This window comes from Eurosta solidaginis, chromosome 1 (assembly GCF_040869045.1).
Source record: "Eurosta solidaginis isolate ZX-2024a chromosome 1, ASM4086904v1, whole genome shotgun sequence".
Taxonomy (NCBI): domain Eukaryota; kingdom Metazoa; phylum Arthropoda; class Insecta; order Diptera; family Tephritidae; genus Eurosta; species Eurosta solidaginis.
Window position 1 is genome coordinate 83,234,091 of NC_090319.1, and position 14,039 is coordinate 83,248,129.

Here is a 14,039-nt window from a genome sequence, read left to right on the forward strand (position 1 = left end):
ACCTACCGCGGGTATATTCTAAGCCCCCTAACCCGCTGGGGGTCGCCCACCCCGGTACCACTTTCGCATTACTTCAGGGTGGGTTTCCATATTTCTCATTTTTATAGGAGCCTACTATTGTCCCTGCATCCAGGTTTCCGCTATTTGCTCTGAGTCGACTTAATCGCCACTGCTTCGCTTGTGCATTTCTCAACACTCCCTCTCAGCATCCATCAGGCGTGTCATGACTATAAATGCCATTTTGTTCACTGTAGTCCAGCATGCTTTCCTGTTGCACATTTGTGATACAAAATTTCTCGTGGTAGGTTCCTCCCCAAAAACTTTATGCAAGGTGAGTATTTCCTCGTGAAAACGGGGGCAGTGGAACATGACTTGTTCTTCGTTTTCCAGCTCCGTGGTACACCTTGGGAAAAGAGGATCTTCCTATATCCCACGCTGCCATAAATACTCTTAGAAACCGCCATGTCAACTCAGTATCTGCGTGAGATGATAGTTCAGTTCGCCGTGCTTCCGCTCATTCCATTGAGTTACGTCCCAAACTAACGCCCTTTACTCGAGGCCTAGATGGATCCCATATTTGTACGCGAGATGCCATGCCCCCTTTTGACATATTTTCCAGTTTTCGTTTAAGCTTTGGTTTTAGGAATATTGCCAACTATAGCAAGTTTCAGTAATGTGACGTAATCAGTTCAGGAGATGTATGATATGGAAGAAAAACTTATATGGAAGGTACCACGCCCTTTTTTAATATCGATATTGGACATCTGCTAAGTATCATTTGCCTGGTATTAATGCCCTTAGATAGATTTTGCATATGTTGATATTTATCAGATGCCACGCTCCCTAAATACCAAGAATGCTCTCTGTTCACTGAAGAACTCTATTTCCTACAAATTGGTGCACATTTCATTCAACTCGGCCAAACTTTGTTGTTTAATTCAGTATTTTAATATGAAGGTAAACATGACTAGCCGCGTGCTAATAAGTGAGCAAATATTATTGTTTATTAAAAGTGACTTTATTTTTATAATTTTTCTTTCTCTTCACAACCACAATAACAATTTAAATATACCCTACGAATAATCGATTCGACTTGTTATATTAAGAGAGTACAGGATTTTGTGCATTGCATTGCAAACTTGTGTAGCATATTTTTTACAATACACTAACAAAATACACGGCATACACATTTGTTCACGATCCGTAGCTTTAATTTGCTATAGCAATTTTCCAACATCAAATACGCAAAGTTCTCAACTCCCCTGCAAAAATCGTTGGATCACGTGGTCCACTGGAGTACTTACCATTGTAATCCACTGTAATGCAGCAATGGACCAACTCATGTTTCTACACGAACATATTGTAAGCCGATCATTGCTCGTTTTTAACGATTGTAATCACAACACGATGCTTATTGGACTGTGGGTACTCCATGGATTACTCTGATGTAATGCGAAGCTGGAGTATATGGTCCGGTCCTAGGACATCGCAATGTTAATTGGACCATATTTTTTGTATGAATTGTGGTTAATTTTGGAGCACTCGATTGGTCCATAGCGAGTACTCCATACATGCATGCATAGAGTACTCGCGATTTTTGCAGGGTCCCATATTATCGTTGGAATTTTTTTCTCTTGTTAGTTAACAGCATAAAAAAATTTAAATTGTTTATTTTATCGTTTTTATTTTATCGGCCCATTGACAAATGATTTCAGGTTCGAATTCGACTTGAGCTTTTGATGGTAATTATTGTTTATACTCAGCATGCTTTGCACACAGAGTATATTAACTTTGATTGGATAACGGTTGGTTGTACAGGTATAAAGGAATCGAGATAGATATAGACTTCCATATATCAAAATCATCAGTATCGAAAAAAAATTTGATTGAGCCATGTCCGTCCGTCCGTTAGCACGATAACTTGAGTAAATATTGAGATATTTTCACCAAATTTGGTACACTAGCTTATCTGAACCCAGAATATATTGGTATTAAAAATGCGCGAAATCGGATGTAACCACGCCCACTTTTTATATATATAACATTTTGGAAAACACAAAAAACCTGATTATTTAGTAAATAATATACATAGAATGTTGAAATTTGACGTGTGGACTGATATTGAGACTCTTGATAAAAATTTGAAAAAAAATTTTAAAATGTGCGTGGCACCGCCCACTTCTGATAAAATCAATTTTACAAATATTATTAATCATAAATCAAAAATCGTTAAACCTATCGTAACAAAATTCGGCAGAGAGGTTGCCTTTACTATAAGGAATGCTTTTAAGAAAAATTAACGAAATCGGTTAAGGACCACGCCCACTTTTATATAAAAGATTTTTAAAAGGGTCGTCGACGAATAAAATAAGCCATATCTTAGCGAAAAAGAGCTTTGTGTCAATGATATTTCATTTCCCAAGTGAATTTATAACAATAAATAGGAAAAACTTCAAATTAAGAAAAATGGGCGTGGCACCGCCCCTTTTATGACTAAGCAATTTTCCTTCAAATTTTCCCTATTGCAGAAAGTATTTCTAGTAAAAATGAACGGGTTCGGTTAAAGACCACGGCCACTTAGATATAAAACAAGTTTAAAAGGGTCGCAGACTATAATAATAAGATATAACTTAGCAAAAGATAGTTTTGAATCAATGATATTTCATTTATCAAATTTTATTGTAAGAGGAAATGGGGACACATTTTTTTTTTAAACGGGCGGTGCCACGTGTTATATAGAAAAGTAATTTATCTGAAATGAAATGTACAATTGAAGCTCACGCTGAGTATATAATGTTCGGTTACACCCGAACTTAGACACCCTTACTTGTTTTCTTTAAGTTTTCTTTATTTATTTTTTAATTTGGAATATAAGATAAAGCGTACTGATGATCTGCCCAGCAATGAAATGTGTCTGAAAAAATGTCTATTAAAATATGCGCAATAGACTTTTTCTTTAAATAAAGTACAACTGACCGGCTGCGTGGTTACAATTCAATGACTCGTTTTTTTCCTTTTCTTTTTGTTTCACCCCCCAAAATGTTTAAGATAAGGGAACGTACCCAAACTACGTGACCCATTTTCTACAACTTTTTATCCCCCTCCCTCCCCTCGGTGACCATCGGTAGTATATTTTAAGACCCCCCTCCCCCTTTAGTTTTCACGTAGTAGTTCATAAGTATGATTTTAAATTATTTTTTGCTAACTTAAACAAAAATTTTATGGTTCGATTCGAGCTCAAGGCCAGAACAATAATATTTTCTAATGATAATTATTGTTATTTTTTTAATTTTTCTAAATTTGAAAAATTGTATTTTGTTTTTGGAATAGTAAGTAGAAAATTTTTCAGACAACATGCCATAGCAACACTGAATAAATATAGTTGGTAAAAAGGAATAGAAGTAGCAAATTTGCCAGTCAAACAAACCACCGCTGTATAGCTAAATGGTTAGCGCAGCGTGCCTAAAGCGTACTCATGATGAAGGCTTAGCACCCTTCGAAATGGATCTATCTGCGCAGCTATGGCAGGTTGTCTGAAAAATTTTCTACTTACTATTCCAAAAACAAAATACAATTTTTCAAATTTAGAAAAATTAAAAAAATAACAATTATCATTAGAAAAAAATTATTGTTCTGGCCTTGAGCTCGAATCGAACCTTGAATCATTTATCAATAGGCCGATAAAAACAAAAACAAAAATTTTATTTGATTTATATTTGTTTTTATTAATTCGGCACCCGCCGCGTTACGCAGAGCGTGCGTGCATAAATGAATTTAAAAACATATTCGAACAACAACTTAATGAATAAAGTCTTTTTCCTTTTTATTTTTTTTATCTAATTCAACTTTATATAGAATTTGCTTCCAGCATCAAGCCACTGGGATACATCGTAGATTATGGGAACAGTAGCATCAGGAGTTTTCTCAGACGTGATTATTTTTTCCTCGTCGACGGCCCGATGTCTATCCACTCCGCGCTTTGCTCCACGATACGTAAGATCTCTTTTGGTCTCCTGGAGAGGATATGCAGAGGTCGCACGCGAGACGTCCACTGCATTACCGTGCACGTTTTTCTGATGATTTTTCATGGAAATTTTTGACGCGAAATAAATTCCACAAAAAAAATGCAAGATTTTCTAGAGATTATTGACTACGTGACAAAGCCCCAATCCCTCCCCTCCCCCCTGTGACTAGGTTTAATACCTAAAGAACCCCCCCCCCCCCCCCCCCACTAAAGGGGTCACGTAATTTGGGTACGTTCCCTAAGTGCTTGCAAGTTACCAGTATGTCTTAAGTTTTAATCGAACAGCGATGAGTCTGACTTATTTCGTACTATAACCTTATACTTAGGTCTACTACACTATCTATTTCTATTGCAAATTAAAAAATGGTTTTTCAATTATAGAAAAATAAATAAAAAAACAATAATTATTATAAAAATCACTGCTATAGACCTGATTCAAACCTGGAATTTGTTATAATAGATATTTTGTGTTCTTAGAAAGGAGTATTTGCTAATACTATGAATTTCTGAAAACAATTTTAACTTTCACTTTCTAGCTTTGAATGCCAATTTCACATCAAAGTATGGGTTTTTTTCTTTAGAATGTGTAGTTGTTTGTTTGAGATTTTCGATGATGTCACTCTCCCTAATTCTTTATATTTTGAGTCTGTAAAATTACGGAATGTGTTACCAAATATTTGTACAAACGAATGTTTGTAAGCAAATGGGTGGAAAGAGTTAAATCTACGAAAGGTCATAAATAATTATGATGATGAAACCATCATAACTCATTTTTTTTTTTATTAATTTGACTTAGTTGTGAAAGTAAATATTTATTTATTACATTCCTGCAACTGAGCAAACACGAAACCAATGAAGTGGCTAGAAATGGTAAATATTATAAACAAAACACTCTAGTCATACATATAAGTAAATGTTATCCAATTTTTGTTGCTCTTGACTAAAACTGGTCGTTAAAGTTTCTAATTATTATTATTAGTACAGCCGATACCCTGGCGAGTTTTCTGTTTTTAGAACCAAAATTGAAATTACTTTATTTATTTATTTTTTTTTTTTTTCAAATGAGAACCCAGAGGTTTTGGAAAATTTCTTTAAATATTGGCTTAAAAAAGGTAGTGGCTATTCGTCCGAAAAAAAAATATATTTTAAAAAATCTTAGGGAATTCTTAATTTTAAATAACTCAAATATTCAGTATACTAATATTGCCTTTATTTAAACTACTATGGTAGTAGAGCTTCATAATAAAATTACTCGAGTACTTCACTTACAAAGTTTTGAAATCAAACTGATTAACCATCACTTGGGCTGCGCTGGTTTTATACTCTCAATTTGCCTCGTTCACCTATTTCTTTCTGAGCCCAGACTTTTCGAATAGGTGTTTATTTATTTTCGTTTCTATTTAATAACATAGATGCTGGATCTTGTTTGGGATTTCCAGTTTGGTCGTCAAGCAAGCTTTTGGACGCATTTTCCTCAGCTGACTACCGGTCTGTCAAGAAATTCAAGATTGTATGGCAAAAATATTCGAAGCTGAGGTCCATTGGTGTGATACTTTCTGTTCTAGAAAAGGGCTTTCAGATTTGTTTATTACTTCCAGGCGCTGCATATACGAAATATGATATGAACATCAAACAAATGTCAGCGGAGATTATTAACATCGGACTGTTTTTTTTATTTTAATATCTAACTCTGTTTCAATCGCATTGTATTCAATGTGGATAAGAGACTGCGCTAGTCTAGCTTAACAAAACCGAAAATCCCAGGCTCAAGAACATCGAAAAGAACATCAAAATTCCTTAGGAAATGTATCTCTATTCGAGGTCGACCCTCAGCAGTGTTTACATATACTCCTGGTGCAAGTTTGTAAGCAAAATTTCACGCACTTCGCAATTGCCATGAGGAGTTGGCGAAAAACATATACGCTTCGCTAATTTGTAGGAAGAAATTAAAAGTAACTCGCCACAAATTCACAAATTAGAAGAGAAAACTTAGCTTAGATCTCCTAGGATATCACGCCAAATTTTTACTACTTTAATAATAAACTCACATCTAAAAAAGCTTGTGAGAACACTTGTTTTTTGTTAACGGTCTAATGCACATTAATACCGAAGTGAGTATTTATTTACCTATTCACTCAAGTGCTATCATACTCGTGACTGATGATGATTGAAAATAATGTAGTCAACGTAATTAAGAGCATATGCTGTGTGCAATATTCGTCCAGGAAAATTTTTAGGTCGTTACCCACATTTTGTAGCTACATAAGGCTATGCCAGAAAGTATAAATAAATAAATGTAAGGCGCGATAACCTCCGAAGAGATCTAAGGCCGAGCTTCTCTTCGAATTTGCGTCGTGCTCCTCTTGATTTTCCCTACAAATTGGCCGGACGGGATCTACATGTTTTATGCCGACTCCGAACGGCATCTGCAAGGCAGATTAGTTTCCACTGAGAGCTTTTCATGGCAGAAATACACTCGGAGCGCTTGCCAAACACTGCCGAGGGGCGACCCCGCTTAGAAAAATCTTCTTCTAATTGAAAAACCGTATTTCTAAAATTTTGATGTTGCTTTGCCTGGGGTGTGAACCCAGGGCATGCGGTGTGGTAGGCGGAGCACGCTACCATCACACCACGGCGGCCGCCAATGGATTAGGTATGAAGCGAATGCTTTGCAAAAATAGCATGTTTCTTTTCTCTCTCTTTTATTTTGCGGTTGGAAAACACACACACACACATATAGCATAATCCTACAGTGGAACCCGGATAATTTGAACCCTTTTAATTCGACGTTCTGGTTAAGTCGAATCAAAGAAGTATTACACTATGTCGAGTGTCACTCGAAAGTGGAATTGGTGGAACAAAATCAATGTAGTGTCGCGGCAATGGCAGCCGAGTTTTAGCGCATGCGGCTTCTGGTAGAGTAGGCAGCGGGTGTGATACATGCTCCCTACTTTTAGGCCATCCTCGATAGGAGGTATAACGTTAGTACTTTCCGAATTAAGTATTTGTTGATTATATTGGACAGAAAATTGTCACTTGAAGGTCAATGTGGAGGATAAAGCTCGAAAAGCCTCGGTTGCCTTGTGCTGCTTCAGAGTGCTATCGATTAGAGCTGGGAACTCTCACTTATCTAGTACACAAGCTTTATGAGATTGTATAAATTGTATTAACAATAGGCGAGCAGATCTTGTTTTGCTCTATAAGTTAGATTTTAGATTTAGATTATTATTTATTTCATTATTCTCATAAGCGTATGTACATATTCGATAGCTTAATTTTACATGTCTACAATATCATTACTTAGAGAATAGTTAGTGACATCTTTATTTTATATAATAAAAATAGTGTTGTATGTCACATCATGTTTTAACAAATTCCATTGTATAAATAGTAGTAGTGGGGTAAACAAAAAAAAGAATACAAGATATATATAAAAAAATTTATTTAAAATGAGAATAAGATATTTCAAAAATAAATTGACTCAATTAAGTCATGAAACAATTTGAAGAAAGAATACAAAAGCTAAGTTTACAGAATTCCTCATAAGAAAACAGCAAAAAGAAAATTCAAAACTATACAATGCATATATAAAATTAAAGACTATATTATATAACGTAGTGCATCAAAATTTCTATCTGGTTGGTATCAAACTCAAGAAGCCAAGTTTTTATTTTTTTTAAAAACACAGATCTGGATCTAATGTCTCGTATGTTTTCTGGAAGGGAAATAAAAAGTTTGCAGGATAAGACAGTATAGGAATTTCTAAACAATGTTGTTCGAAAAACTGGTAAAGAAACAAGTGTGCTATGGTTACTACGCAGGCTGTACATTCCTCGTGTTGGATTTTGCAAATAGCCACCTCTCATGTAAAAAATTTTTAAAACTTTGTAATAGAACAAATGCCGAACTGGGAATATTTTTGATCTTCTAAATAAGTCAAAGAAGTGAGTCCGACGTGGACAATTAAAAATTTTTCTTACTGCACATTTTTGCAGTACAGTTAATTGATTTATTTTATTGGAGTGAGCACCACCCCAGCAACTTATTCCATATTCTAATTTTGAATGAAATATACTATAATAAACTGTTTTCAGTGTATGGTTTGGAACGTATTTTCTAAGACGGTAAAGCATACGATTGGTTGAAAGTAAGTATTTTCTTACAGTTGCGATTTGCTCATTCCAGTATAGATTACGGTCAATTGTGACTCCTAGGTATTTGAAGCTATTCACTTTTTCAATTTCAAAGCAGTTAGAGTCACATGCTGTATTATTTTTAAAAGAATACTGATAACGATGGTTGGAGCACTTGTTACTATATAGGATATTACGTTTGCATATTGCACTGTGAAAAGTTATATTAAGATCTTGTGCTTCTTGAAGTTTTGGACTAAAGCACATTAATTTGGTTTTATTGCTGACAACCAGTTTATGTTCCGCAAACCATGACCGAAGTATGTGTATATCGTGGTTCAGATCCGCTATCAAATTTAAAGGATCCGTTGAGTTATATGCAATTCCTAGGTCATCCGCAAATGCTTCGACTTTGCCCTTAAAAGGTTGAATAAATAGTGAGTTCACATAGATAAGGAATAATATGGGACCCAGAGCCGATCCTTGTGGTACACCAGAGTTTATGACTTTGGTCTCACTAAGAGTGTTGCCTATTTTCACTCTTTGGGTTCGATTTCCTAAATAAGAAACAACCCAATTGTATAACAAGCCACGAATTCCCAAATTATAAAGCTTATTTAAAAGACGGCCATGATCAACCATATCGAATGCTTTTGTAATGTCCACAAAAAGCCCAGCACAATCTATTTTTGAATCAATACCCTTGTATATAGTTGAACAGAAGTCCAAAAGAGCATCTTCCGTAGAAAGACCATCCCTGAAACCAAATTGCAAAGGACTAAGAAAATTTATTTTTTCAAAGTAGGATAACATCCTTACTTTTACAATTTTTTCAAAAATTTTAGTAATTGATGACAAAAGTGAAATCGCCCTATAGTTAGTCATATCTTTTTTATTACCTTTTTTGAAAATCGGTATTACAATTCCTAATTTTAATTGTTCTGGGAAAATACCAGTTGTAACACTCAAGTTAAAGATATGTTTTAAAACATCAACAATATTGTATGAGATTTTCTTTAACATAACGTTAGAGATTCCATCATGACCGGAAGAATTACTATTTTTCAAAGATTTGATTGCAGTTCAAATTTCCGATCCTGAGATTGGCTCAAAAAAGAAGCTGTTGCTTCTGAAAGAATCTTTAGCTACTCCAAAATCAGAGCAACAATCGCAAAGGGGTGTCACATTTGGCGGAAAGTTTGACTTCACAATTGAAGTAAAGTATTCATTAAAATCATTAGCTATTTCTATGGGAACAGATATATCAACGCCTTCTTTTTGTAAAACAAAATGAGAATCTTGCCTTTTTGTGTTTTTATCAATAATCCTATTTATTACTTTCCACTCTTCTTTTGGATTACCTTTGGATTTATTGACTAAGTTATTATAATAATCGTCCCGACATTTACGAATTTCTCCATTGATTCGTTTGCATATTTGCTTAAAACGAGTATTCAAATTGGTGTCACATGGATGTTTGTTGCACTTTTTTTAAATTTATTTTTGAACCTAATTCTATTCAAAAGGCATTTATTTATCCACGGTTTGAGTCTGATTTCTGATGCTTTTTTGTTAACGCAGTATGTTGAGGAGTTAATGCATTGCATTAAATTATCTAAAAACAAGCCGTATGCTCTTGATACAAATTCTTCGGCGTATACATTGCTCCAAATATTTAAGCGAAGTTCAATATTTAGTTGATCAAAATTAATTTTTTCCACAACATGCCTATTTCTTTTTCTAACGTCTTTCTCAACCATTGTGTTTTTAAAGAGAATACCACTGATACAGTGATCCGTGATACCCAGGTCCGAGTTAATAGCGGAACAGGCAGACCAAGAAGAACCAAAGAAGCGGCACAGCGACACGTACCTGCCACTGGTCTAGTAGCTTCGTTTATAAGTGAATATAACCCATGATCTGACAATACCATGTTATAATTATTAAGTACAGGGCTTGTACTTAATAGATCCAGATTAAAATCGCCCAAAATTACATGATTCGTCGTTGATACACTACTTAATAACATCGATAAATAACTGAGCAGGTTGCGAGTGAAGTCTATAAATACAGACAAATACAAAGTTTATTTTGCAAATGCAGCACGAAACCTTTATAGCGTCAGCACTAGTGAGACTAAGTCGTTCAATTTTGCTACAGTCAAACGAATCATGAACAAAACCCCCTACACCGCCAGCTGGATACGAATCATTAGCACTTGCATAGAATTTATAATTAGGTAAATTATATTCGTCAATCTCAAAAGAATATATCCAGATTTCTGATACAAAAATAAAGCTAGGTAGGTTCAGGAAAGCATCAAGATTTGTTGCCAATAGATCGAAATTACGACGCAAACTACGTATATTTTGCTGTAATAGTCTGGTAGGACACACTTAACACGGCGAGTATTTCCGAATGGTTAGTGTCACTACAACCTGTAGCGCTGGTTGGTATCAGAGGCACTCTTAAAAAACACCTACTTATGCTGAATGTTGTACTGAACATACATTTGATGGGTGTTGCCGCCAGGCTTCCTGAGATGGCTGAAGAGAATACGGAATACCACTGGCTACCTGTGCTCTGCTCCTTTATGGATGAACAACGAGTCAGCTCAGAAAAAGCTTGACAAATACTTCATCTTGCAGAGTAGCGAGATCTCTCTGGCTGGAAGTGGATAACAGGCGGTCTGCTGAAATTATTGGGTTCAGCAAGGCTTGCGGATTTTTGGGGTCACCGTCCAATGGGAGTCAATGTGTTACGTCTCAACGTACTGGAAACCAACCCCCTTTTTCTGCAGCTGAATTGAGAATGAAAAGGTGGCACCAGCTATACACCATCTTTGCCATAGACTTCATGCTTGACTGTCCCGGTTTGCCAGATCTAGTGGAAAATATTTTGGTGTTAGCACACCAGGATTTTCGTAGAACTTATCCTGGGTCGAAACCACAAGCAACCTCAATATTTCTGAATTCAAATGTGGTGGTGTTACTGTGCGGAGATGACCTCCTTACTTCTGAAAAACCAGCCAGGTTCGTAATCTTTACTTTTTATAAAATTAAAGACCCTAACTTGCATAGAGCTAAAAAATCGCCCTACTGGGCCGATTTTCTTAATTCAAGCTTTAAAATGACATATGTCTACCCTAGATTTACATAGAGGTATTTTCGAATGGTATTTTAATAAGAACGGCCTCCCCTTGGACCATTTGATTGACTGCAATAAAAAGCCGTATGCTAAGAATAATTATAATAATATAAATATAGTTTAAAAAATCTAAAAACACGTAAATATGGTGCCGTTTTAGTATCAACAATCCACTTAGATATTTGATGTTGATAGCACCGTAGCACAAAGATTTGTGTCTCCGCTATTACGCACACCACTGCCGCGAGTCTTCAATAATTACGGTCAGATAGGTCTAACTCTCCTTTGTTCGCCTAGCCTAGAGAGTTACAAACAAGCATACATACACACTTTTAAGTGGATGCTGTAGAAACAGCATATTTCGAACTTATACTCGTACACCTCAGAACATCTTAGAGGTCGTATCAAGCACAAACGAAAAGAGGAGGCATTTTTTAAAGAAGCTTCTTGAGGCCTTATTTAATAATTTCTTATTTATCTTTTTTACAGATGGATGACGTGAAATTGGGGTGCTAAAAAATCCCCCATATAAATGCAAAAGAAATATTCTTAAAAAAATATATAAATTCAAATGCCGTGATAAAAATCAGCTAATCAATGTCGTTCAAAAGAAAATATTATCGACATAGTGTGTAGAAAAAATTTTAATTGTGGTAGGTACTCTGTTCTGAAACAAAAAGGAAAAGAGTTACACTTCCATGTGTCATCGTGAATAAGTGTTAAGTGTTTTTAAAGACTCAACTTTTCTCACATTGTATTTAACAAATTTTAATTTCCTGAGATACTAAGAAATTTATCAAAAAATCGTACCAAAAAGAGCCACGGCCTTTATTTTCCTCAAATGGCCACAAATTGTGAATATTTTGAGGATAGCAACAGCACTGATCCGCGTAAATCCACAATTTCCAACACTGGCTCAATTGCATCGATGGCGCACGAAGAGCATACGGAAAGCAACAAAAAGTTGCAAAGCAAAAGTGAGAACTCAGTCTCAGATGATTCAGCTAGTGTGAGCACGAGCGCCGCTATGATTCCTGCCATTGCTCCGCTCCACCAACAACACCGACTGGGTGATGATGTCTTCGAGGATGCTTTTGATGAGTCAATGGATTGTCTTGAACAAGCCGAAGCCGATGGCTATGAATCGGATTCGGAAAGCGCTAATGAGTACGATGATGCTGTTAGCGCTGATACGACAGCGGGCCTACATACCGTCGATAGTGAGAGTTTGACATATTCAAGCGGTTTTGGTAGTTCCATGCTGAGTACTTTCCCACCAAGCACCACATTTGACTGCGCCAGCGGGAGCAGCAGTAGCGAAAGCGAAACTGAAGGCGCATGTGCAGCTTCACCCAGTGATGAACGTTTACGCCAATTCTTTCCAGCTGATTCACGCAATTTGGATATATTTCATACACGTCCATATCTGCTGCCATTCGTTGAGCGTCGACGGCTTTCGCAATGCAAGGAAGAGGATGAAGATGATGGTGATAAGTCACCACAGCCGCATGCAAGCGATATGACAGCACCCAAGTTTGAAAAACCCGCGCATGCTTCACCACAAGCACCACCACCACCTCCGCCGCCACCACCGCCACCAGCTGCTAATGAGGCTTCGCTAGAGAAATTCAAAGACCTCGAGCGTTTGCGTCAGCAATTCATGCATAAAATTGATAGCATAAATACAAATAATGTGGAAGATATTAAAACGGTGACGGTGCCAGCTGAACATGTATCGCCACCACCACCTCCGCCAATACCGCCAACCATTTTACCTCAGTCACTAATTGATCTGCTGCAGTCGACTAAGCGCAAAAATTTGCAAATGATTAAAGCAGCCGAACCACGAAAAGCTATAAAGGCTGCACCAGCGTCACTGCTGACGAAAGATGCCGAGCTCGCTAAACAAGCGCCACATTCTAACGAACCAATGCGGTTTACGGTTTCAAATCACAAACCGGTGCAAGCTGCGGTGATTACGCACGCAGCTCCCACAAACGAGTCCACCTTAAACTCTATCAGACCAATTACACCAAAACTTCCACAACTACCATTAACAAATTCCGGTAGCTCTGAGAAACTCATTATTAAAGGTAAATTTACTGTTACCAAAGCAAAAGAGACACCTGAGCTACAACAACTGCGCAGCGAGGCGGATAAATTGAAACATTTAAGCTCTAGCGCGAATGCTCATACCATAAGCTTCCCCAGCAGCTATGGTGGTTATACCTCAGTGCAGGGTCTATTCTCGCAACGCTATGGGAGTCACAAATTCCCCGTCGCTGTACCGCATCTTTCAAAGAAATTCTTCGATGCTTCTTTAGTGGAAATACGAACGCCTACTGATAGCATCTCATCGCTTAATCATAGTGACAATGAGATACCGCGTCCTTTGAGTGAAAAGATCTCAGCATCTGCAGTTGGTGGGAGTGCAACACCGACACGCACAATGTTTCCCACTCTTCCCCACCACCAAAGTTACAATAATTGTGATAATAGTTTAGACAAATCACGCGGTAATCTTGCGCATTTGGACGATGTGTGGATTAAGAGATCGGCGGTCACGTCACCACCAAAGAGGCAATTGACGGATGAGAGCGTATTTGAAAGTGGGCGTAATACGGCTGCGCAATCGGAAGATGTAAGTAAATCATTGTTTTTATAGTGTAAAGTATGTTAGTAGATCTATTGGGGTATTCACGTGACCCTGGTTATCTATCAGCTTTTCTACTTAT

At 36.8% G+C, this 14,039-nt stretch overlaps 1 protein-coding gene across 5 annotated transcripts in view; it reads left to right on the top strand.

Moving 5' to 3' along the window:
• SNF4Agamma (SNF4/AMP-activated protein kinase gamma subunit) overlaps positions 1–14,039 on the top strand; it is a 591,124-nt gene that overhangs the window by 214,489 nt on the left and 362,596 nt on the right. For 4 of the 5 annotated variants that reach the window (XM_067758889.1, XM_067758886.1, XM_067758887.1 and 1 more), the window contains exon 3: positions 11,794–13,945. The exons of the other annotated variant lie outside the window; for it this stretch is intronic. In XM_067758889.1, coding sequence (XP_067614990.1) covers positions 12,146–13,945 — 1,800 coding nt within the window. In that variant the 5' untranslated portion in view covers positions 11,794–12,145. The remainder of the gene's footprint in view (positions 1–11,793; positions 13,946–14,039) is intronic. 5 annotated transcript variants of the gene reach the window in all.